The 22,901-nt window shown below is 39.6% G+C and overlaps 1 protein-coding gene across 1 annotated transcript in view; it reads left to right on the top strand.

Moving 5' to 3' along the window:
- The first annotated feature begins 6,183 nt into the window (after nt 1-6,183).
- RFWD2 (ring finger and WD repeat domain 2, E3 ubiquitin protein ligase) overlaps nt 6,184-22,901 on the top strand; it is an 89,026-nt gene continuing 72,308 nt past the window's right edge. Inside the window, exons 1-5 of the mRNA XM_009704556.1 lie at nt 6,184-6,237; nt 7,765-7,862; nt 9,210-9,286; nt 11,716-11,835; nt 13,869-13,937. Coding sequence (XP_009702858.1) covers nt 6,194-6,237; nt 7,765-7,862; nt 9,210-9,286; nt 11,716-11,835; nt 13,869-13,937 — 408 coding nt within the window. The 5' untranslated portion in view covers nt 6,184-6,193. The remainder of the gene's footprint in view (nt 6,238-7,764; nt 7,863-9,209; nt 9,287-11,715; nt 11,836-13,868; nt 13,938-22,901) is intronic.

The following is a 22,901-nucleotide window of genomic DNA, read 5'->3' as shown; positions in this document are numbered from 1 at the left end:
AGGGGAAGGAGCCGTCTGTGAGTCTAATTGCCCTCGAGGGATTATGGCTTTGGGGTTTTTTCTCCACCTTTGTGGCTCTCTCTTTGCTTTTTGGCCCTGTGTAGCAGCGTTGCTTTCACCCTCTCTGTTTAGAAGCAAAAGCAGGTTATTCCCAGCAGGTTCCTCCTTGGGTATGCTCCGGAACAACCCAGCTTATCGGAAAGGACCGGCAACACAAAGTGTTTCCTCATAACATGTTGACATGGCAAGTCAATGTCCTGTTTTCCTAGGCAGCGTAGCAGAGGAGCTCTGGCCTCCGGTGGGTGAGATGGCCCCTCCGGAGCCCCTCACGCTGCCCTGCTCTGACCTCTGGAAGAGGAGCCAGCTGAGGGTTTTGTGCTCCTTCAGACGGGTATCCAAGGAGTCTTGCGGTGGTTGATAGATCCAGCAAAGCTGGTGTCAGTTTGCCTCTGTTACTGAGAAAAGTTGGCTAGCTTGAAAGAGCAATAAGGTTTGTGTCAGTCTGGCACCTAAAACCAGATGAGTGGGAGATTTCCCCGATGATGGGGTAAAGATTTTTCTTGAAGCCTTTCAGATGCCTTCTAGTGTTCAGCAAAAGCTGCAGCTGGGAATACCCTTTGAGCAGAAGCGGTAGGCCCGCTGCGATGTGCGGTTTGAGAACTGTTGATAATTTGCAGTTTTAGAGAGCCCGTTGCTGATGAGTTTCAAACCTCCTAACGTAAGGAGTAGGTTTGATTTTTGTAGCTGGTTGGATGTACTAAAATGTGAGAACAGAAAGTAGGGGTAAGTGTTTGTGTCTGAGGGAAGCGAACAGTAAAGAGATATTGCAAAGAAGCTTGAGTTGCAGGAGAGTCAAAAAAAAAAAAAGGAAGAGAAATGGGCCACAGCTTCCAAGATGACTTTGTCTGACAGCTCTGACTTACAGGTGAGGGTTGGATGTTTGAAGTTAGTGGCAGAAAAAGCAGTAAGTATTTCTTACCAGTAGTAAGTAATAAATTATTGCTTATTACTCTAAGTAGTGGTTTGCTCAGTAGCAGAACTGGGATGAGAGGACAACTGTAATCAGCTGATGTCCTTCTCTGGCTGAAGGCTTTAGGCCATGTTAGGTGGATTTAAGAGCACTCGGTGTGGGAGATGGCTGTGTTGCTGTTGCTCGTGGGTTTTCTGGTCATGGGGGTTTATGTGGTTGCAAATACCTGTGCCCCTCTGTTCCCTCTGCAGTTATACTCTGGCAGTGGTAATGGTCTGCAACCAGTGCTTCCCGTCCCTTTCTAGTCAGCTGTCATTTCCAATTTTGTTGTCTGTGGTAGAAATGAGGATGTTTGAAGGGAATTTACACCCATAATAAGTTTGTTGGCCAGTTGAAGTATTTTAAGATGGTTCGAAAAGTTGAGTTTCTTGGTTCTTTTTATTCTACGGGTGAGTACGGTGCGTGCTTCGAGGAGAACATGTGATTAGCGGTTTTCTCCTCATTGAGGAGTGCTACTGGCTGAACAAGTGAGAGGAAAAAATAACTGAGTAGTTATCAGGGCAAAATGTCTGTTCTTGTTCCCCCACTTCTTGGTATTTACAAGAGCCACATTGGGCATATTGAAGAGCAGATCAGAAGCTTTAAAAGCAGACAATGATTATAGTTAACTTACCTGGGTTCTTCACTGCTGTGTATTTCTGTGGGCTGTAGGGCTTGTTCTTGCTTATTAATGCTAGCTTCAAATTAGAGTATTCCTCCTTTTTCTTTTTTTTTGAGTTGGCAATACAGAAATAAACTCAACTGGGCAACTCTGGAATTTTGAGCAATGTCCAAGATGACAAAGGTTTAAATAAGTGTGCAGGTTTAAATAAGTGATTTAAGCAAGCTTTGGATATCTTCATGTGAAAAGCAGAAGTTTTCCATATGCACTTTTTTCCCTGTAAGGATGCTTTCAAGAAGCTGTCAGCTGCAGGGAATGTTTGATAACTTTTCTGAACATGGGCTCTGAATTGCTGTTAGCTACAGCTGTAAACTCAGTCTGGTACAAGCAGAATCTACCACTGAAGTTGGGAACAGGTAAAGAAGTTTGGGTGAGTTTCGAACATCAAGGTGCAAGTGGAAATACCGTAAATAGTATTAATGTGTGCAACCTCCCTGCCTGTCTTCAGAAAAGTGCTGCCTCAGCAACTTGAGACCTAGGCTTTAACATAAACATTGGCATACCTTGCTAGTCTGGGTTGTGAAATGTTTAGTGGGTGTACACTCAGGAGTTTGCAAGTGTGTACTCTTTGGGGTATGTATCAGCTTCTGCCTGGAAATGTGTACCTCTAGTCAGGAAAGCAAATAGGTCTGACTTACTGGACAACTTTATTATAAAAGGGGAAACTCTTTGTTTCTCTTAGTGCAGGATGTAGAATTTAAAGGTAGTTTGTGCTGTTCTTATAGCCAGGCCTATTTCCACTTGCCTGGAGAGTGTCTGGATCCTCTAATAAGAGGATTTTCTCCTGTCCAGCGATGCAATTGCTTACAGTTTTCCCAGGCCTTACATTAGCCCTCCCAATTCGTGGTTGACTAAACCTCTTTAAAACGAGTTACTATCTGCTTTCTTGCCTGGATGGAGGGGATCTTGCTGTAGGCTGTGTCTTCAGTGGCTGCTTCATACTAGTGCTCATTTCTGAGCTCTGGCATGAATAAGAACATAGGGAAGAGGGCATGTTCCATACTTGACCTGGAGAGGTACACCCAGCAAACTCAGGTGTGGGAAGAGCTGTGTGCCACGTTTAAAGGTGGATTTGCAGGTTCGTGGCTTTTTATGAACAGTTCTTTCCTCAGGTGGTTATTTGTTAATGCCAGGCATGGACTGAATGTAGCTGTTCATATGTTTGTGATCTGGCAAACCCTTTTACTAAGGAATACTGCAAATTGACCCTGGAGGTCACAAACTAAGAACACAGTGAGCTGTTTACATACCCCATGCAATGATGGTTTTACCATCTATTGTTATATTAGAGCTTCATAGTGAGTAGATAGTAATGGCAGTGATCTTTTAACCCGGCCACCTTCATGTGAAGGACAGAGCCTGCAGCAAATCCTGCTCTCTGCTTAGACCAAAGAGGAGTGGAATAGGAAGGAAGAACTGTAATGGGTGTTGCTTGCTGCAGAACAAAAGGGAATTTGAAATGTGGTTAAGTTTTGTAGTGACCACTTCAGCCAGGTGTTTGGGTAGCAGCAGGGTGACAGTACCACTCTTGAGAGGTGCCCTAAAAGCAGCTGGCAAAATTTAAGATGCATGAACTTGGTTAAAATGATTTTAAAAAATGTTTGAGGTCTACCCCATAGAGAAAGAATGGCAAGCCTTTGCAGTGCTGCCTAAAAACTGTTTAGTAAATAAGACATCAGTATCTGGTAAAGATCAGTGAATTTTTAGCTTGCTGAAGTAATTTCTATCCTTACCTGGCTCTGCTGCTTAAGACAAATAGACAATAAGAGCTATCTCTTGCAGAGAAGCCTTGACTTCACTGTACCTCTGCTTCTCAATTTTGGTGTATACTACAAGCTGTAGTATGTGTCAAGTCCCCATCACTCCAGTACTTTCTTAACCTTCCCTCTGTATTAGATTAACTTAAAACAACTGGTGCATAGCAACTTTCATGTGTTACAGCCAGCTTGGCTTCGGTAAGTATTAAAAGACATCAGTCTTGTTCCCACTTGTAAATCAGTGAGCATTTCGAGGGGAGAACAGTTCTTAATGGAAACTTCAGGCTCTGTTAGTGATGACCCTGGCACTGAATGGCTTTGTTTGCTGACTCTGATTGCTTTTTCTCAACTATTTTGGCTCTGTCACTTCTTCAGTCAAACCGGTATGAAGAAGAATAAGTTTGGGAACAGTGGTTTTGGGTGACTGTCGTGTTAGGAGTTAATCTTCCTATTTTAGCTCTGATTTGTGATGTCCTATTGCAGACGTAGGAATGTTACAGCTTTGATTGCTGCACTTCTTGGAGGCAGGGCCTTAGGAGCGTGCTGGAAAGAACACATGTGGCCCTGTGGGGAATAGCAGTTTTTAACACGATACAGAGAGTGGGACTGTGTTATACAGCATGACTAGAAGGTGGCTAAGAAGTTAAGGTGTTCATCACCACTGGGGAGAAACCAGCCTCAGACACGCATGTCACCATAAGTCTTTGACTTTTTTTTAAAGGGCCAGCTAACAGAATACAAAGATGGCTAATTTTCCTCTTATTAATCTACCCTTGTTGGCTAGGTTTGGTCATAATTTGTTCTGACTAAACAGTGCATTGAAACTAAATAACTTCTAACTTGGAAACGGTGACTTGAATTCCTGAAGTTGGTGCTACTCAAGACAAATGATGTGCGGAAAAGGGTCTGTCAGGGTGGAAGGGGGACAGGTGCGAGATAATTATTTTTGAGGCTTCTTTTGAGGTGGCTCAGTTGGTTCAGAGAGTAGCATTCTGGTTTGATTCATTTGCTTTTACATTGTGTTTATACAGACAAATTGGTGGAATATTTAGGACAACCTGATTTCTATGCTGAGTTAGACAAACCTTTTGAAGTATCCATGTTTTCCAGTTTGGTGATTCAGAGGAAGATTGCATTGGCAGGGACCACAGCTTCTCCTCTGTGAGCTTAGAAAATAAGTATTTAAAAGATGTTTCCTCCTCCCTATTTTTAAATGCCTGATGGGGTAACAAATGTTAGTATCCTCTAAAATGGATGACCGAAAGGGGGAATGACTGCTGTGGAGTGCTAAAAAGGGGAGAAATTGAGATGTTCCACTGCCCTGCTCAGCCAAGCATTGCTTATTTCAGTCTGATCTGGGGTTTTGATCTTGGATTCTGAAAGATTCATGCTTTTCAAAACTTTGTTAACAGTTTATTAACAGCTCATTCTGTGGGAACTGCCTTGTTGGCAGAAGGTGGGAGGAGGCTGTTTCTGAAGAAAACAAACGCTGGTGAAAACCTCTCTGAACTGAGATTGTGGACTCGTGGGAGTGAGAAGAGAGCATTTTGATCTCTGTAAGGGACTGAAAGCAAGTTGAAGCTTGTGACACAGCTGATAGATGTGTGCGGAATTGTGATGTTACTGTCCACAGCATCTCCCTGGATAGCTGGCCAAGATCTGAAGATGAGTATGTATGTGACAGCATATCTTACCAGCTATCAGGGATAGCAGCTGTAGGAGTCACTGGAAGTAAGATGCAGCTCTCCTCTGCTTTCATTTGTTTCATTTTCCTTTCAAACATGTCACAGCCACTCGATGAGACAGATTTCTTCCACTACCCATCTCACTGAATTCCTGTCTCTCTTGTCTTGCTCAGGTTCCTGTGGAGCACTGCTTGCTTGCACATCCTTCTTCTCTTCAGCTTGGTTCTTGGTGATCCCTCCCAGAGAGCTGGCTGCGCTTTGGTCACTAACTAGTCTTGGAAAAAGCTAAAGCCCATGTTTCCATTTGCATTCCTCTGTCTTCTTTATGAACAGTCCCATGTTCTACTTTTCCCATCTTCTCCTTTGACTTTGTAACATTGTGCTGGACCGTTGGTTCCATTTTTTGGTTCCATACCTTCATCGTCCTCTTCAGCAGCCTCAGCCCTGCCTGCTGCCTAGCAGTGCTCTGCAGGATCACCCCCTCCTGGGCACCTTCTCCTCCTGCTCCTCCCCATTAGTTCTTGTTCTCATGAGATCATTACTATTTCTGTTCTGCTCTGCCTCTTTGCATCCTTTTTTTAAATTATAGGTAGCTATTAGCTGAAAAAAGGAAGGATAAACTAATTTTCTTGTCATATTTATAAAATCTTATGTCTATTTATGTAAAAAACAGTTTTTTTTTTTTTACATTTTGTTTGAGACCTAGCACAGGTGGTTAGGAGGTTCTTCTGCAGCCTTGTTTGCTGAAGGTACTCTGGCTTTGTTGGGGTGGTTTGCAGTTCTTGAAAGCTTCAAGAGTGGAGACTTACCTGTTGTCTAATTGTAGCAAGCTGCAGCATAATTCTGAGTTCAAAGAACTGTTGATTGCCCTTTTGATCTTTATACTGCCCTGTTGCTGTTGTACTTCTGTGTCCTCTCTTTTTACAAATAGAAAATATTACCCAAGTGTGATTAGGTGGTACTTTGAATTAATAATACTTTCCTTCCTTTTTTTAACATAAAAAAATCATAAAGATGTCTTTTTTCTTTTTGTTTTGTTTTCAGCCCTATCTGTTTTGATATGATTGAAGAAGCCTACATGACGAAATGCGGACACAGCTTCTGGTAAGATTTTTTGTATTGTGCAAGATGTCCATCGCTTGCGGTACGTGTGGACTGACATTGCTGTGAATCCCTTTCCTTCTGAGGTTTTTGTTACTTTTCTATCTTCTGTCCCATCACTGAAGAAAGAGGTTGAAATGAAATTTTAAAAGATGTGTACTGGTTAGATTAAAAGAAGTTGTCTTAGTGTTTAAAACAAAATATCGTGCCACCATATTTCCTCTGTAAAGCAATAAAATGGTCATAAACTGCTGGTAGCATCCAGTACCCAGAGTCAGAACAGTGTGTCGACTTATCTCTATCGGTCCTGCCTCTGTAGAGGTCATGGGAGTGAGTGTTGGTGTTGGGAGGTCCTCCTTGCCTTTGTGCAAGACTGTATGCGGTTTGAAGTGGCTCGCACGTTGTCTATTGCAGTTCTCTGGAACTTTTTAAGAGAGGATATGCTTCAGGCTTGTTTTTGTTGTATTGAATTGGACCAAGGTCCACTTATTTTTCGCTGTGGCTGTCACAAGGAGCAAATGTTTCACGGAGAGGTACAAGAACCCTCCAGGGGCAGGTGTGGAACTATCTGCTGATCATCCTCTCAACTAGGGATTGGAATACATGTTGAACCATGATGTTTTAATATCCTGTGTACATTATACTCTTCTGGTGTCTGTTAACTAGAAATAAATTGCCTACCTTTTACAAGAAGTAAGATTTTAGTAGCATAAAGCACTTCCTCAAGCAGTGGATTTAGTTAACTTTCAGAAATGTTTTGACCTGCAACAGGTAAGATAACAGCTGATTTTTATGCCCTCTCTGGTAACGCTTCATCCCTGTGATTTCTAACTTTTTTTAGAAGTCCAAGATGAGAAACATGCAGATATCTTTATTTAGAAAGAACAGAGCAATGTTGTCACATGTCTCTACCAGCAGTTGACTTCAAGCTAGGTTCTTAGCATCAGGCTTAAGCATCTCACTAAAGTGGATCTTGTAGTTACTCTGTCCCTCAAATAGCCGACAGCTCAACAGAGAGCGCCTCTGAAGTCACTTCTGGTGACAACAACAGCCAGGGGGTAGGGGGAAATGTGAGAAGCTGGTGAAGGTGTTTCCTCTGCTCAGTTACCCAAAATGCATAATAGCTTTTAATGTTGTTTGCTAAGTATTTGGCTAATCTAGAAGAGTTGCTTCTGAATAATGCAGTCTGTTTTTTAGCTCTACCTGTGGAAGGGGGTCATGAATTTGAGATGGAAGTGTGGCTGAAGCATCCATGTTGCCACAATCCTTAGGGAAATAAGAATGAAGTATTTCAATACCTTTTGTAATCCTTGCCAAGAAACTTTGCTGTCTTTCTGCTGCACATGCTCTTTGTTAATACTGGAACATTTTGACTCTGTTGGAGGGTCTTGGCAATGCAGCTGTTGGCTATCAGCACAAACAGAGTACGCACTGTCTGAGGTTGATATTACTTTACCTTGTGCTTATGTTTTGTGCCCTCCTGTTTGCTCACTTGCTTTGTTTCTTGTTTTCTATGTTTTTTTTAAACAGCTATAAATGTATTCACCAGAGCCTGGAGGACAATAACAGATGTCCCAAATGCAACTATGTTGTGGACAACATAGATCATCTTTATCCCAACTTCTTAGGTGAGTTCTAGGCTTGCTTGCATGAGAAACATCTTAGCTGTTAAGGAAGGAAGGCACTTGTAAATTTGTCCTATAAATAACCAGCTTCTGGATATTGAAAACAAAATCAAAATGTCAGCCCTTTGGTCAACTGTGGTTTTTATTTAAAAAAAAAGAGAAGTGGTTGGTAGTATAAATCATTAATACTCCGCTGCCTCCAGCCATTCTGTATGCTGAGTTAAAGTAGTGAGACTGACTTGCTGCTGTTTGCATACTAAGAAAAGCAAAACGAAGATGTTTTTCTGATGGCCAGAAATTTGAATGTCTTTATTCACTTTTGTTTTCCTTGCACTGTTGTCTGTCTAATAATCAACAACATGCCCTGTTTACAAAGGATGGGCGCTGAGAGGCGGGAGGCTGAATTACATATTGTATTATTTTGGCTACTGTAGTGAGGTCTGTGCAATGTATGTGTAAACTAGATCCAGAGAAAATATTCATACACATACCTGTAAGTAATTCTAATTCTAATTTGCTTCTTAAACAGGGGAGGGAAATGTTTCTAACTGGAAATAGAGTTTAAAACTTAGTTATGGGGAGAAAAGATCAAAGGAAACACATTGCAGTGTGAAATATCAAAATTAAATCAAATCTTGATTTCAAGTACTGGGATACCCATTTAATCGTAAAAAGATCAAAAGCCACAGTAGTCAAGGAATGCTTCAGAAACAGGCATCCTGATTTAGACCCAAGCATGTTGTGTCAAAGATGGTGCTGAGGCAGGTCTTGGAGTATATGTGAGGCCGAAGAGCACTGCTTCCGTATACCTACGTTCAAGGGTTTGAGGTCTGTGTTGGAGGGGGAAGAGCTTCTATATGCGTGTGTGAAGAGTTGAGGTCATCTTTCTCTGTTTGCACCATTCACTAAACTGGTGTGAAATAAAACTAGCAAAAATGTATCTTTAGAAATGGACATAGTGATTAAAGGATGAAGTTGTTCTATTCAGCTGTGTTTTCAGCCTGTAGTAAATCAGTTAATGTTTTATCTCCCTCATACTTTTCTGTGGTATACTTCTGCCTTGGAGTTGAAAAACTTTGTCAAAGAACTGTGAGTGCTTAGAAAAAGGAACTGAAGCAATTTGTGGAATGTGTAGGCTTTGTATTTGCTCATTTTTATTTTTTAATAATCTTTGTATACTTAAAAAAAATCAAGGAATAAATTGACGAGGAAAAAAGTGGAGACATCTGCTGTTTTAATTAGTGATAAACTTACTGTGGAATTAATAACTAAAGTAAAAATATTGAGGTAGAATCTTTCATACTTGTGAACTTTAAATCCATCTCTTCTCTGACATCTTATGTTTTTCAGTCAATGAACTTATTCTTAAACAGAAGCAAAGATCTGAGGAGAAAAGACTCAAACTGGACCATTCAGTGAGTAGCACCGTATGTTCCAACTTTCTTACTTCATATAATTGTACAGCAATTGTGTTATGTGGCTTAATTTAGAAGAAATTATACTGTTGAGCTGATGCTTTAACTTGCTTCATGAAGGAATAATAGCAATATCAGTGGCACTAGATCCCTTCAACCTTGTTAACTGTCGTTCTTCCTGACAGCATTATATGTGTAGAGGCAAGCTGTGTTAGCGTAGCTAAGTGTGTCACATGATGTATCGAATATAACCTGGGAAACTACTCATGGAAACACACTTGTTTAAAGGTAATAATTCTCATTCAGTGTTGGAAATTACAGCTACAATGAGAGTAATGGATGATTAGGAGTACCATGGGTGAGAAGCTGTGTTCTACAGGGAAGTTGGAGGAAGGCTAATACCAACCACAAGAGGGAGAAGGATGCATTTGAAGTACTGGCATTCCAAGTCTGATCCCGGATAATACTGCCTTGGTATCTTCTAGACTTGCTTCATGTCACAGAATCAATGCATGGTCTGTGTTCTCAGTTCATGAAAACTCCTGTAGAGCAGCAGTGCATGCTCTTGTACATTAAGATCAAAAAGAATATATAACATTAACCAGGAAAGCTGCATATTTGTCCTGCTATGTCTGGCTTCCTTGGCTTCTGTAATTCATAAATAAGGTTAAATTCATAAATAAGGCAAAGTAGTATTAAAAATCATGAAGCCCCTGTTTTTTGTCAGTTAAAAAACCCCCTCTATTGAAGTTTTAATTTAGGGGCTGTGTTACAGAAACTAATGCTTTCAGCAGTTGTATGCTTTAGAAAAGAGCACGCTTTAAGGCTTCATTGGTTTACTCACAGTAAGTCTTTATGCATATTTTACAATGACTGTACACTATGTTTAATATAAAATATACATAAACCATATCTGGTTTAAAATGCACACAAATGACCTGAAGGCATGTACAGTAACTTGGAAATTGTTTTTGCTCTTTCTCATAGCACACCTTTAAAAACTATGTCTATAGATGAATCTATTTTAGATAACTACCAGTTAGTGGAAATCTACTATGACTACATGCCCAAAACAGTACTGTGACTACCTTTTGGAAGCAAATAAAAAATACCAACATCTCTAAAAAGAAGAAACCTTGCGGTTGTACCAGCTCCTTAATGTGCCTGTTCACCTCTTTTATTACTTATGGTATTAAGAGAAGTAATTCAAGACATGTTGCAGCAAATGCACCATTTCTTGGTCGTGGATTTGTCTCATTTAAAAATTGTGTTAAGGCATCGTTGAAGATTTGAGTAGTTTAGCAGTAGTACATTTAACTAGTACATTAGTATGGTAAAGTTTGTCTCAAATTTTGTTGACTTGCTTAAAAATTGTATTTTTTTCCCCAGTTGTTCCAGATTGAAATTGAGTTTTTGCCTGTGTGGTTTCCACAGGTTCTGTTGAAAATTGTGTAACAAGTTGTGTGTTCTACATGAATGTTACATCTTGTTTTTCTTAATCTAGTAACACAAAGAGGCAGCAACTTCTCAGAAAATGTCTGGTTTAGACTGGATGGCATTTCTAGTTCTTGCAAATTTAAATATCTTGATCTAGTGTCGTAGCTTTTATAGGGCAGGCTTTTTTAATCCAGTTTTGCTTTGTAGAAGGTCTAAAGACCTTTCAGCTGCACCTATTGGTTCCTGAGGCTTTTTGATATAAGGCTATATTAGCATTAACCTATTATTCAGGTTTTCCTGTACTAAAAGGTACCATTTTTACTCTTTACTGACAAGGAGAAGAGCAAAGAGCCTGTAGGGAAGAATGGGCTCCATGGTAGTATGCTGGTGCTCTGAGGATTCTTTCTCACCTCTGACAGGTTAAATGAGAAGATCACCCTGATGTGCTCAGTCGTCTTTCCAACTCTCACATTTCCCATGAAAATACTCTTAAGAGGAGTAGCGTGGGAGGTGACAGTAGAAAAAATAAGCTGATACTACCTTCTTTCATTTGAATTTAGCATGAGGGCTTTACCTATTATTTGGTTAAAATTAAAAGGTATTGCCACTTTTGCCACTTAACAGTATTTCACATGGATGTAATCCAACTAAGCTTGGATAGACACGTTGTGGGTTTTTTTTTTTAGCTCCTGATAGAAACATGTTCTCAGAAACTGGGGCACAAATCAGATAAAATTCTGGATGGGAAATAAACTCTTCCTAGCAGTAGCAGCTAGGCTCTCATGAAGTGCAAGTATCTTCCAAATAAGATAAGCAGTTATGCAGTTGAACAGAAGAGCTATATCCTGTACGTGTGGGAGAATTGGGAATTCTGACTCCTGAAAATTGTTTTGAAATTTTAAAGGGATGAAATATTGCAGTGTTGCTTTCAATGTCTGTTGCTGGATATAGCCCTGGGTGGCTTGAACTCACCGTCTCTCCAACATCTCTTGTTCTCTTTCTAGAATGGCCACAGGTGGCAGATAATTCAAGATTTGTTGGGAACTGATCAAGACAATCTTGACTTGGCTAATGTCAACCTGATGCTGGAGCTGCTGGTGCAAAAGAAGAAACAATTGGAAGCAGTAAGAAGTTTCTCTTGTCTTATTTAAATGAACACTGTCTAGTTAGCAGTCTTCTCTTTTCATGCTTGCATCTCTTGAAGTAAGATTCTATTACTGAATTAATTGCTTAGAATTTTGTCTTGTGTTTTGGTGTTGAAAAATTGGCCGTCTCACTGACCTATTAGCAAGCTAACATTTCAACTGTGATGCCCATAACATGCTTACAGGGCTGCTGCTACTAGCAGGGTTGTACAAACAAACAGGGAAAGCGGAAAAGGATAAGAGGAAGTGGCTAGTAAAACAGAAATGCATATGAAGATGTTTGCTAATTGACTGTTGTACAAGTAAATATCAGGTCTTTCTTGGTTAATAAGCACAGAGAAGCCCAAAATACAGGTTGAGGAATAAACTCAATGAGTGTGTGAAAAAGATCATACCTTTTAGTTTCTACTGGCACTGATTAGAACCTGACTGACTGCCATCTCTGAAGACTTTTTTAGTATTTAATGCTTGAAAGAAAAGTTCATATCTCTTGTTTATGAGGCTGGTTTGAAGATTTATACAATATGAAGCAAGTTGTTCCTATGCTTTAACTGAAATGTGGTTGGTTTGGGATAGTTCTGATGTATTTGGCCATTCCATGCTGTTGGTCTCAAGTGACCATTTTCCAGTTATGAGAGTCAGACTTTCTGAATTAAACTGGATTACAAAATTTGGCCTAGTGAACTTTGGGTAGGAAGGTGGGTTTCGATGGTGTGTTAAAACAGGTTAGGAAAAGTTGTATTGAGAATGGCTTATCTTATTCACTCTTGCAGAACCAATATTTACACCACTTGTGGTTCTGATGGAAGGGAAGTAACCCAAAAATTTGTTTACTGACTACTAGCAAAACTGTTACATTATTGCATGGGGACTTGTATGTAACTTTTTCATTGTGGTTCAGTGAAGATACGGGGGTAGTAGGAGTAAGGTTTCAAACTTCAGAGTAAAACTTTTTTTTTCCCCCCTCAAGCTTTTTTGTGCCATTTGTGACAAATCTGAAACAAGGCACAGGACTGAGTGTATGGCTGCCTCTGAGCAGGAATATCTTCTAAGGATGCTAAGCCTTAAAAAACAAAACCCCACCTGACACTTAAAGAACAATTTAGAAATATTTTTCCTTTCTAGTTTTACTTGTTTCACTTTCATTATTGTCATGGGGTGGGAAGGAAGAAGATAATCTCAGAAAAGTAGTAGTCTTGCATCCTAATCTCTTTACTTGTCCTGTCCCATCTGCCTTCAATGGATTCTGTGTGCCCTTATGCCTTGATCCTTTCTGAGTGTATGTGCACATTCCTTTATTATTAAATATTTTGGTAGGTTGTGAAAATGTCTCAGAATGCTGGGATAGGATTATATTAATGTTGGAATATAGGTTTTAGTTTTCTTTCCTCTTGAGATTCTCTTACCCTGCCCTGTCAAGTTTTTGGCCAATTTAGGTGAAAATATTAAGTTGATTGTTGAGGTAAATGACCTGTTATGGAAAGATTGGAAAGGGATGTTTTTGTTTCATCAGTGACTTTATTGTTGTCTTCTGCCCTGGAGAAATCTTCAGCAGTAATCTCTTTACATAAACACAAACGTTAATTTTGGGGGGAGGTGTGTTTTATATAAATACTTCATGCTTTAGCATGTTAATCACAAAGTGGATGCTAATGATCTTCCAGGGTAGAAGATGAGTCTGTGAAGAACCTGTATTCCAAAACCAATTTCAGATGCAGTAGCCAAAAATGGAGAAGCATTTAAACTTATTAGTAAGTCTTCAGTAATGCACAAACAAGAGCTGATACGATTTCTGCCTTCATGTAAAAACTTGCCACGAGCCAAACAAAACCTTAAAACCTGTGAGGCAAAGTAAAACTACCATTCTTAAAACTACCTTAAGTAATTTTCTCTTCCTCACCTCTAAATGAAAGCTGTTTCTATGCTAAGGGTGGATTTCTGTGTATAAAACAAATGTTTGTTTCTCTTAATGTATATAGAAGAGTTATACTTTTTTATTTACTGTGTTGTAGGAGTCCCATGCTGCCCAATTGCAGATCCTTATGGAATTTCTCAAAGTTGCCAGGAGAAACAAACGAGAGGTAACTTGCTTTGTGTTTCAGTGAGTGAGGTGTTGTCTGCTGCTTTCTACCAGTTCCTTTCTATTTAAGTGATGTGTTAGCCTTGCATTATCCGTGCAAAGAAAAAAGCAAGACGTTTGGGGAAATTTCAGGCAGAGGACATGTGGGTTTTAAGGAAAATTAATCTCTTCACGTGTGACAGCTTCAATTCTTAATCACTTACCAGTGTGAGACACAAAGGCGAAGCATGTGGGAAGATAGAGTTTCCTTGCTGTAAATTTGCATCAAATTCTTGCAACAAGACTTTTTTTTTTCTGTGATGGGGAAACTGAAAGATGGGGAAGGAGTGAAATTGTTGTTGCTCTGAATTTTTTTTCTTTTAGTGTATCAAATGTCGTGACCAGTGCTATGTCATAAAAGAATGAATATTCTGTGCTCTTTCCTTATTTGTCTCAAAATGAGTGTCTCAAGGAATGCAAGAGGGTTCCATAATCACATACACGGTCTTTCATGGTTTAGGACTTACCGTTTATAATGTCATGCAAGGCATAAATCCTAATACCAGAAATAGCCCAGAAACCTAGAAAAATGATCGTGAAAACAGCAGAAGGACGTAAGACCCAACAGTGTGACTGTAAGGTCAAATTTGAACCATATAAAGGTGATGGGTGCAAGAAGCCTCGTGCACAATGGACTGTGAGGGTCTGGTTATGGAGTCATCCCAAAGCAGATTGTTTAGAGTCTGTCCACCAACAGATATCCATGGCCTTCTGACCAGAACTAACCAGGGTAATGGAAAGGAACTAGCCAAAGGGGAAAATGGAGTCCAAGATAAAGTTGCACTTGTAGAGTATGAGACCTACTAGGCTAGGCATAGTATCCCTTGAAAAGTGATGAAAATACTGTTTATTAGGGTACCTGAAGTGTCAAAAGGAAAATGTGAAAGCCAAGGTATTCTCTAGTGTGCAAAATGTATCAGTGAAGACAAAATGGCATGCTTCCACTTCTGATTCTGTTTAATATGAAGCATACTATTTGTTTGATCCTTCAGAGTTGGGGAAAAAATGGAGAAATAAGTATTTCTGTTATTTTTTGCTTCAACAGAGAAGACACAAGCATTGCTCAAAACGATTGAGGTATCTTTTAGCTTTCATTTTTTGAATGCTGGTAGAAGTTATTTAATGGTGGCTTAGTCTACAAACATCTCTCAAATCTTCAGTATACCTATTTCCATTTTCTTCTATTAATAATATTCAGTATTATGCAGAGAATTTCAGAAGCTTGACCCATCTTCACTGCAGAACTAGTGCAGGCTGAAACCATTGTCCATTGGTACTCGTTAAACACTTTCCATCAGGATTTGGTGCATCTTGAGGGTTGATTAAGATATTGGGAAGTGTCCTGGTAATACTGCCTTTGTCTCGGCGGTGAATTGAGAAGTAGGTGCTTCAGGAGGTTCATACACAGCTTAGGTAGGGTGCTCTTCTATGAATAATCCTGTGGTGACTCAAGTGCAAGGGTGTTTCGGGCAGTACCATAAAATCACTGATGACTTTGCTTTCTACTCCCCCAGTTGAAACTGAGTTAGAACAACTCTCACAGAAGGAGGGGCTGTTGATACCTACTTTATTTTACACGTGCTGAGTGGGGAGGATGAAGGGAAGGCAAATCGCATAGCTTCTAGTTTTTAACGTACTGTAGCATAGTGTTCCAGGACTGACTGATTTTTCAGCACCTGGGAAACCTTTGCCATCTCATCTGGATCTGCCCTTGGCTCTAGTAACAGTGTGCAAGGATAGCATCTCTTTTAAGGCTAAAGAAGCTTAATTTTGGCTGCAGATTCTCCAAATACAGCCTTGGGAACATCCTGAAGCCTATTGGGATGTGTGGCTTATTTCTGTTTCTCTCGGTCCCTGCTTATGTGTTACCTCTATTGCCAAGACTTCCTCTGTTATTTCTTACCCCGCTTTATATTCCAATGTGAAATGCAGACTGTCACATCTTGAAAGACTTTTGTGCAGGTCTGTCAGTTCTGTCCTTGCCATAGCGGTTAGTGTCTGGCCTTGCCACTTATTTTGAGGGAAATGAGAACTTGTCAGACTTGCTGCTAGCAATCTTTCTTTTTTGCTTAATAAGGGTAAGAAAGACAAGAACCTGTGGGTAGAATCACAGAAAATGTAGATCAGTCAGTAGGATAGTTTCAGAAAGATATCAAAATCTGTCTTCAGCAATCAAGCTATATCTGTAGAGTAAATTAAGCCAGTTGATGCTTCCTTTCTAGTAGGTCCCAAGGCCCTCTCTGTAGCTGGTGGAGTTTGTGACAAGTATTCCTTTCTGGAGAAAGTTTTCTGTGTGGATAACTGAGGAGCTACTCTTGGGGAAAGGGCATGGATTATGCTGGTGGTGAAAATGTATCCAGACTGCAGAAAGCCTGAGATGCTAGTTTGGAAGCTGAGAATGGGGGGTTAAGTGGCCATGTTAGTAATGCAGTAAAGCAGAAGAAGGTTATTGGAGCTTCAAAGCTTACTGTAGTTTCTTTTGATGCTGTAATAGGTGACTGTTTTAAGAAATAAGGATGGAACTCAAGGAATATGCGTGGACCCTGGAACACTTCTACAATGTATTGCACATAGCTGAGTCAAATAAGCAGGCTTTATTATAGGGAGGAAAACTACCTTTTTTCCTTTCCTAATTCAAGCCTGATTCTAGTAAAGGTGACTGCAGATTCAGACTGCAATTTCACTCAGTAAGCCATATCAGTAATGTTAAGTTCTTAATAAGAAAGCTTCTTTTGTGTATGACTGAGAGCACCTGTTTCAAATTTTTGGCTTAAATGTTTAAAGGAATGTAATATTGCCTGGAAACTTTGTTTCCTAGTGTACCTCTTTCAATATTGTTTATTGCACGATTTTATTAACAGGTTTTGTTTATTACATACTGTATGTTCTTAAATAGAGACTAGGTACTTTGTTAGTTAATACAGATATTTCCTTAGAGTTAATGTACCTATAGAATATATGCTCTGAACATGTTGTGAAACAGTTAACCAACTGTAATCCTCCTTGCTTCACTCAAGTTTTGTGACTTTTTTTTTTTCCTCCTGTCTTCATGAAATGGTGACTTCTGAGCTTATTGGAGCAGGCTTATAGCTAGAAGAAAACTCTATCTTTATAGTCTTAAGAATTCAGACTATTACTGTAGTCAAGTATTTTGACAAATGCCTCTTTCTTGCACTTTCATAATTTCTCTAGAAGATAAATGTGAGGTTCAGCACCTACAGAAGTTTCTACTAGAAATCCTGTTTTGATGTGTTCGTAACGTTCCAAAACATAGATCTTTCAAACTGAAATTTACTGCATATTTTTTGCTGAGGTATTTGCAAGCCCTTTTTCTTCTAAGTTTTTATATTTTGTTTTATTTTTGACCTATGGCAATGTGGCAAAAACCCAAATCCTTGGCAATAGTAACAGAAAAAAAATTTCTGACTTTGAAGAAGATTGAAAACAAATGGCTAAAGCTTGAAAATATTTTTTCAACAAATAACAGATAGTTTTGGAGGGGAGAAGTGTATTGATCATCCACAATAGTTGATTGTCTCTAAGGCAAACTTATCATGGCTGTGTGCCTTTCCATATGTGTGCGCAGTTAATTGAATGCACACTCGATTTTTTTTGATCCAGCAGTCTCTTTTGTTGAAATCAAGGATCCAAGGAGTCTAGAAGGTCAAGTTTAATAATGAAATACTTGACTTTGTTTTTTTATCCCTATTTTCAAGGGAAATCAAATGCAGCAACCTGTGACTTTTAAAAATTCATATTTTCATGCCAGAGTTTCAATGCCTGTAGCTTAGTTGTGTTGCATAAATACTTTTGCAAGCTTGTCTACTTTTAAATGATGACATGCTCTTTCATCTTGAATACTTTGAGAAGGAGATGATAATATCAGTTAATACAAAAAATTCTCCCCAGTTTTATATTCATCACTTTAAAAAGAGGCCTTACTAATTGTCTTGTCAGGATTTGAGCGTTACCAAATGAAGTTAGACACCACCATATATATCATATATGTAATTTGTCCTAAAAGATTGTTAGCTCAGCTACCTGATGGAAGGTGTTTGCTATTTCTGTGAAGTAGCACCATTGCTTACTGAAGGAGAATACTGAGCTTGGGGATTAATATCACAAATCAACATACAGGTGATATTCTATAGATGCATTCATGTTTTTCGAGGCAGCTGTCACTTCATTTTTGTTTCATGGGCTCTTTCTAATAATGTCATGTTAAGTCGCTCATATCTAACAAACAAGACCTCTTCCATGTCTGCTAATGCATGGGGGCTGTTTTTAGCTGGTAAACGTCCTGGGACAGAGAAGTAATCCTGTAATCTCAGATTTGTGGCAGTGAGTGTCTGCTCAGTGTTTCAGAACCATAGCTCTTTTCAGCCTCAAGTGAATGTATCTATCCAGCTGTCTTCACTTACTCCATATTGTAAGCATGTTAAATACTAAAAATAAGACGAGTTATTAGTTATTGTGGGGTAATTGCAGGGAATTATAAGCATGAATTCTCCAGGGATGTCATTACCTTGTGTTAATCACTTCACCTGTCAAGTCTTACTGTTCTGCACATACACACATGGATGAGCTAATGAGTAAGCAAGAGGAGGTGACAGAGCTAGAAATCAGTCATGCTCTTATGTTGTCATATAGTCTTGATTACATTCCAGGACTCCTGAGGTGAATTTATAACTATAGTAATCTCTTTCCTATCCACTGCACTTAAATAACTGGTATTTTAAATCTATTTGCATTTCTAAGCTACTCAGTGAGACATGCGCTCTGACTGCAGTGATAATAAGCCAAGGATACAGCTAGTGTATGAGCAGCAAGCTAGAGGTTATCATGTAAACATCAGTGTATAATAGCTGACTCTCCTTACTGCAGTGGGGAGGTCTTTCCAAAGAAAAAGAGGGGGCAGCCTAGTACTAGGAGCTAAGTAACATATACAGTGATGTATTAAACTCTAAGGCAATTAATCTAAATGTTTAGACAACTTTGTTCCCTGCCCCAGATAACTTTCTCTTGTGACACTTTTCTATCAGACCCTATCAGTCAGCCTACAAAACATTATTCCTGCAACCCAGACTGGAGGATTTAAATAAGGGGAAGGAATAATCAAGATATGAAACATATTTTTGATCAGCCAGGCATCTCTTTCCTCCTACCCTTAGGAATTCTGTGTTAAACAACTCAACCAGGATGTTGTTCTCAGACCTTTGTTAGCCCTTCCCCGGCTAAGAGGAAACACTTACCATTTGGAGGAAGTAATGATCAGAGAGAAGAAATATTCCCTGCACATAAATATATTATAGATGGACTGCCCATGTGTCTGTAAGGCTTGGATGCCATGTGTCACCAATGAAAGTAACTTGCAGAGGCTCAGGTGTTCTTGTCTTTGTACCAAAAGAAACCTTACACCTTTTTCCACTTGTGCAAAGACTTTGTAACAGTGAAGTGTTATGTCCAAATAAGTGAGATTTGCAATTAATTTAAAAGGCTAAAATCTCTGTAAACTCTGAAGATGACTTCCTTGCCGTAGTTGCCCTGTATGTTTTAACAGGCTCTGTATCTGAAGCAATAATGGAAGGAAAACCCTGGGACAGAGAAGACTTCCACCTGGTTTTCAGAGAGAGAAATCGATCTTATTGCTGTATTGTACTTGCTGTACAGTTGAGTTCCACATGAAGAAATTAATTTAATTGCACACCTTTAGGACAGATTCAGCTGTTGATACTTAAGTTTACACTCAAGTTTGTTAGAGCAGTCGTTGATGGAAGAACAAGAAGTAAGAAGAGATCATGTTGGATGGATAAAGTTGTGGGGTAGAATGGAAAGATGATCTGCAGAGACTACCTGATTTATCCTCCTCAGCTGGATAGATGATACTTTTTACCCTGTTCTGGTTGGTGGAATGGCTATGTCGGGGGAAAAAAAATGCTCCCTCTGGTAATAGTCTCATTTGTTTGTCTTGATCTGTAGTGTATATTGTGATGAGTGCATGAGGGTTTTGGATCAGAGCCTTGAAAGTGTGTGATTGAACATAATGTGACGTGAGCTTTCAAAAGTGTGAACCTAGATGCTTTAAGCTGCTCAGTGGGATAGTGTTGGTGACAGTATTTATGTAGAAAATGATTTTTGCTGTTCTTTGTGCTTTTTCTAGAATTGGAAAGGCAGTTGGTCAACTGTGTATGACTCCTTCCCTCATGCGTTTTTCTAGACCGTTTCTTTCTAGGCTGTCTCTGGCACTGGGAGGCTCTGCTGAGCTTTTAGTTTTTTGCAAACATTTAGAACTGGCACCAGGAGACCCCGTGAGGACTACTTGTTGTCTGTCTGTGCTGTACAAACACAAAGGGTGAAGTCACTGCCTCCTGAGGAGGCCTTGGTCCAGGAAAAACAGGAAGCCTGAGGATGAAGCCTCAGCGCTGTGCCCAGCTACATTTGTTAGTAGATAGCCAACTGAAATCAAACTGACCATGACCTGGTGTTTAGTGTTGTATAAGTTCAAATTAATATCTCCACCCAAGAGTCTTATGTGGAAATTCAGTAGCATGGTGGGGTGTCTCTGCCTCTGAGCAAGTCTAACCAGGGATTTCCCTTCATCCACATAGTCCAGGGCTGAGAGTTGTCTTTGAAGAACTCTTTGTATGTGTGTCTAAGATAGCCTCAGTCTCAAACTAGAGGGTTTTGGTGGGACTGCCTTGTGGGTGTGAAAGGGGTTTGGATCTGAAAGGTTACCTAAAAAGAACAATATGAGGGCCTGTGTATCCTACTGTGGTAGCTTCTTGACTTGAATGTCTGAAATCCCTTTTCCAGAGATTATAAGAAACACAGGCTATTCTGAGGTAATTGCCTTTCTTTTGTATGTATGTGTTTTTGTGTAACATGGGACCAGGACGTTACACGTCTACTTACTGTAGTTCATTCAGTGGAGTTGAAATGATGAGACTTAGCTGTTGAATTGAAGCTTTCTCCTTGTCCACATTGGCCTTTTGAGTTCTTGGAAAGCATCTGTGTCTGAGAAAAGAGTTTATAATATGTGTTTCTATTTTAGCATACATTTCAGTGTTCATTCTAAGTCTTTTTGCTGACTTAATCTATTTGACAGGTGTAATTCTGCCCATCATTAGGACAGGACTTGGCTTGCTTTCTGTGCCCAACACAGTGAAAATCAAATTAAGGGCCCATAAATCTGGATATACTGCAAGGACTATAATTCATTCAGCTTCTGTTAAACGTCCTTCAATAGCTGGCAATTATAAATCAGTAGTCCCATTTTTCAAAGTTTAATTGGAATGAATGTGGACTGATTTAAGGTCTTTGGTAGATTAAAGCTAAACCACGAAACACTTGAGCTAACCTACCAAAAAAAAACCAAACCCAGTCTCAATGTGGTTATTAGTAACTAATTTGACACTGGTGGTATGAGAAGACTCTTCCTGAAATAAGCATGAAAAACACTTGCCTAGTTTTTGAACTTGCTACTGTCGGATAAGTTTACGGTAGGTTCAGATTGCTTTCCTTAATGTAACTAGAAGGAAGAATTAGTAAAGGAAGTCCCAGATCTTGTACTTTTGGCTCTTTTTTAATAAAAGCTGGCTGATGAAAAGATCTCTGCTCTTTTTGCTATAAAAAGGTCTCCTGTTTATGTGATGGCAACAACAGTCAGTTGTTTTTCAGTTGTCCAGTCTGGCTGTAAGCCAGTACATTGTAGAATAACTGATTTCCTCGCTGTAATTTTGGAACTTCTAAGTGGTTTTATAACTTCTTTTTAAATGAGATTTTTGAAAGTGGGGGACTAATGGTATTTGTCTGCTAGAGCTGAGTAGAGGCAGGACCCCTGCTGTGCAAGTGTCACTTAACTTTACCACTAATCTTGGAGCTATAGCACCACCTGCTATTCTTGCTGTAGGTTTCGCAAGTGAAAATGGAATTATCTGTTATGGTGCAGTGGTTTGTAAATTATCTGTGGCAGTCTAGTTTGAAACCATTAAACTTGTGCTGTCTGTGACTCAAATTAAATAGAAACTGAAACCCTTGGAGTAGAGAGACTAAGATATAAATACAGTGTCTTCTCATTCCAAGGAAGAAGAAGCCATGTTAGAAATAGGTATGGACCCTGCAGTCCTTTCTTTCCTGTCTTCAGGGACAGGAGCTTTTTTTTAAATCTTGAACAGGTAAATTAAAGTGGTGGATTGCCTAATGCAGAGCACACAGATACTTGGAATGCTGATCAATAGCGGGGGTTTACATTGCATTTTTGTTTAAGTAAAACTTTCTGGTGCTTACAGGATCAAGCTTAAGCACTTGAGTGAATAAATCTGTGGGAGTAGCTTGCCAAATATTCTTGGGAATATGTCATACTAAGAGTAATGTGTCTTGCAATACTAGTAACTTTGGATTTGGGCAATTTGATGTTCCCTTGTAAATTCAAAATGACAAAAAATTGTCTGGCCTCTAGAGAATGTATTGTGTGTAGTAAAGTTTCAGTTGACTTGCCATCTTTCTAACAGCTTGCGGTCACAGGCCACGGTGCTAGTTGTCTTTATTTTTACTGTGGGTTGAGGAGAGTCAGGTGGACTTCCAGTTCTCAGTGTATTCATTAGACTTCTACATCTTGTGCATACTGAACCTTGTTCACTTGTGCATGGTGAACCAGACTTGCATTGGAGCTGAGTGTTTTTTGTCTGTTTAGGTCCAGACTTGGAGCTCTCACCTAGAGAAGTGTGTGTCTTGGAAGGCTGGGTATAGGCTCTGTGCGTGTTTGGATGGGATGTGTCTGCTGAATGAGGGTGGGAATTAGAGCCGGTAAGCAGATGATGCTCTTGCTTAGGGGTAAATGGTTGTCAAGTCTGTGGCTTCACGGTTGCTAGAGATGAGTGAAGCCAGGTGGCTGACTGAAAAGTAATTGAAAAACCTGAAAAATATT

Source organism: Cariama cristata, unplaced genomic scaffold (assembly GCF_000690535.1).
Source record: "Cariama cristata isolate BGI_N322 unplaced genomic scaffold, ASM69053v1 scaffold10260, whole genome shotgun sequence".
NCBI lineage: Eukaryota > Metazoa > Chordata > Aves > Cariamiformes > Cariamidae > Cariama > Cariama cristata.
This window is presented reverse-complemented; position numbering and strand designations above follow the sequence as displayed.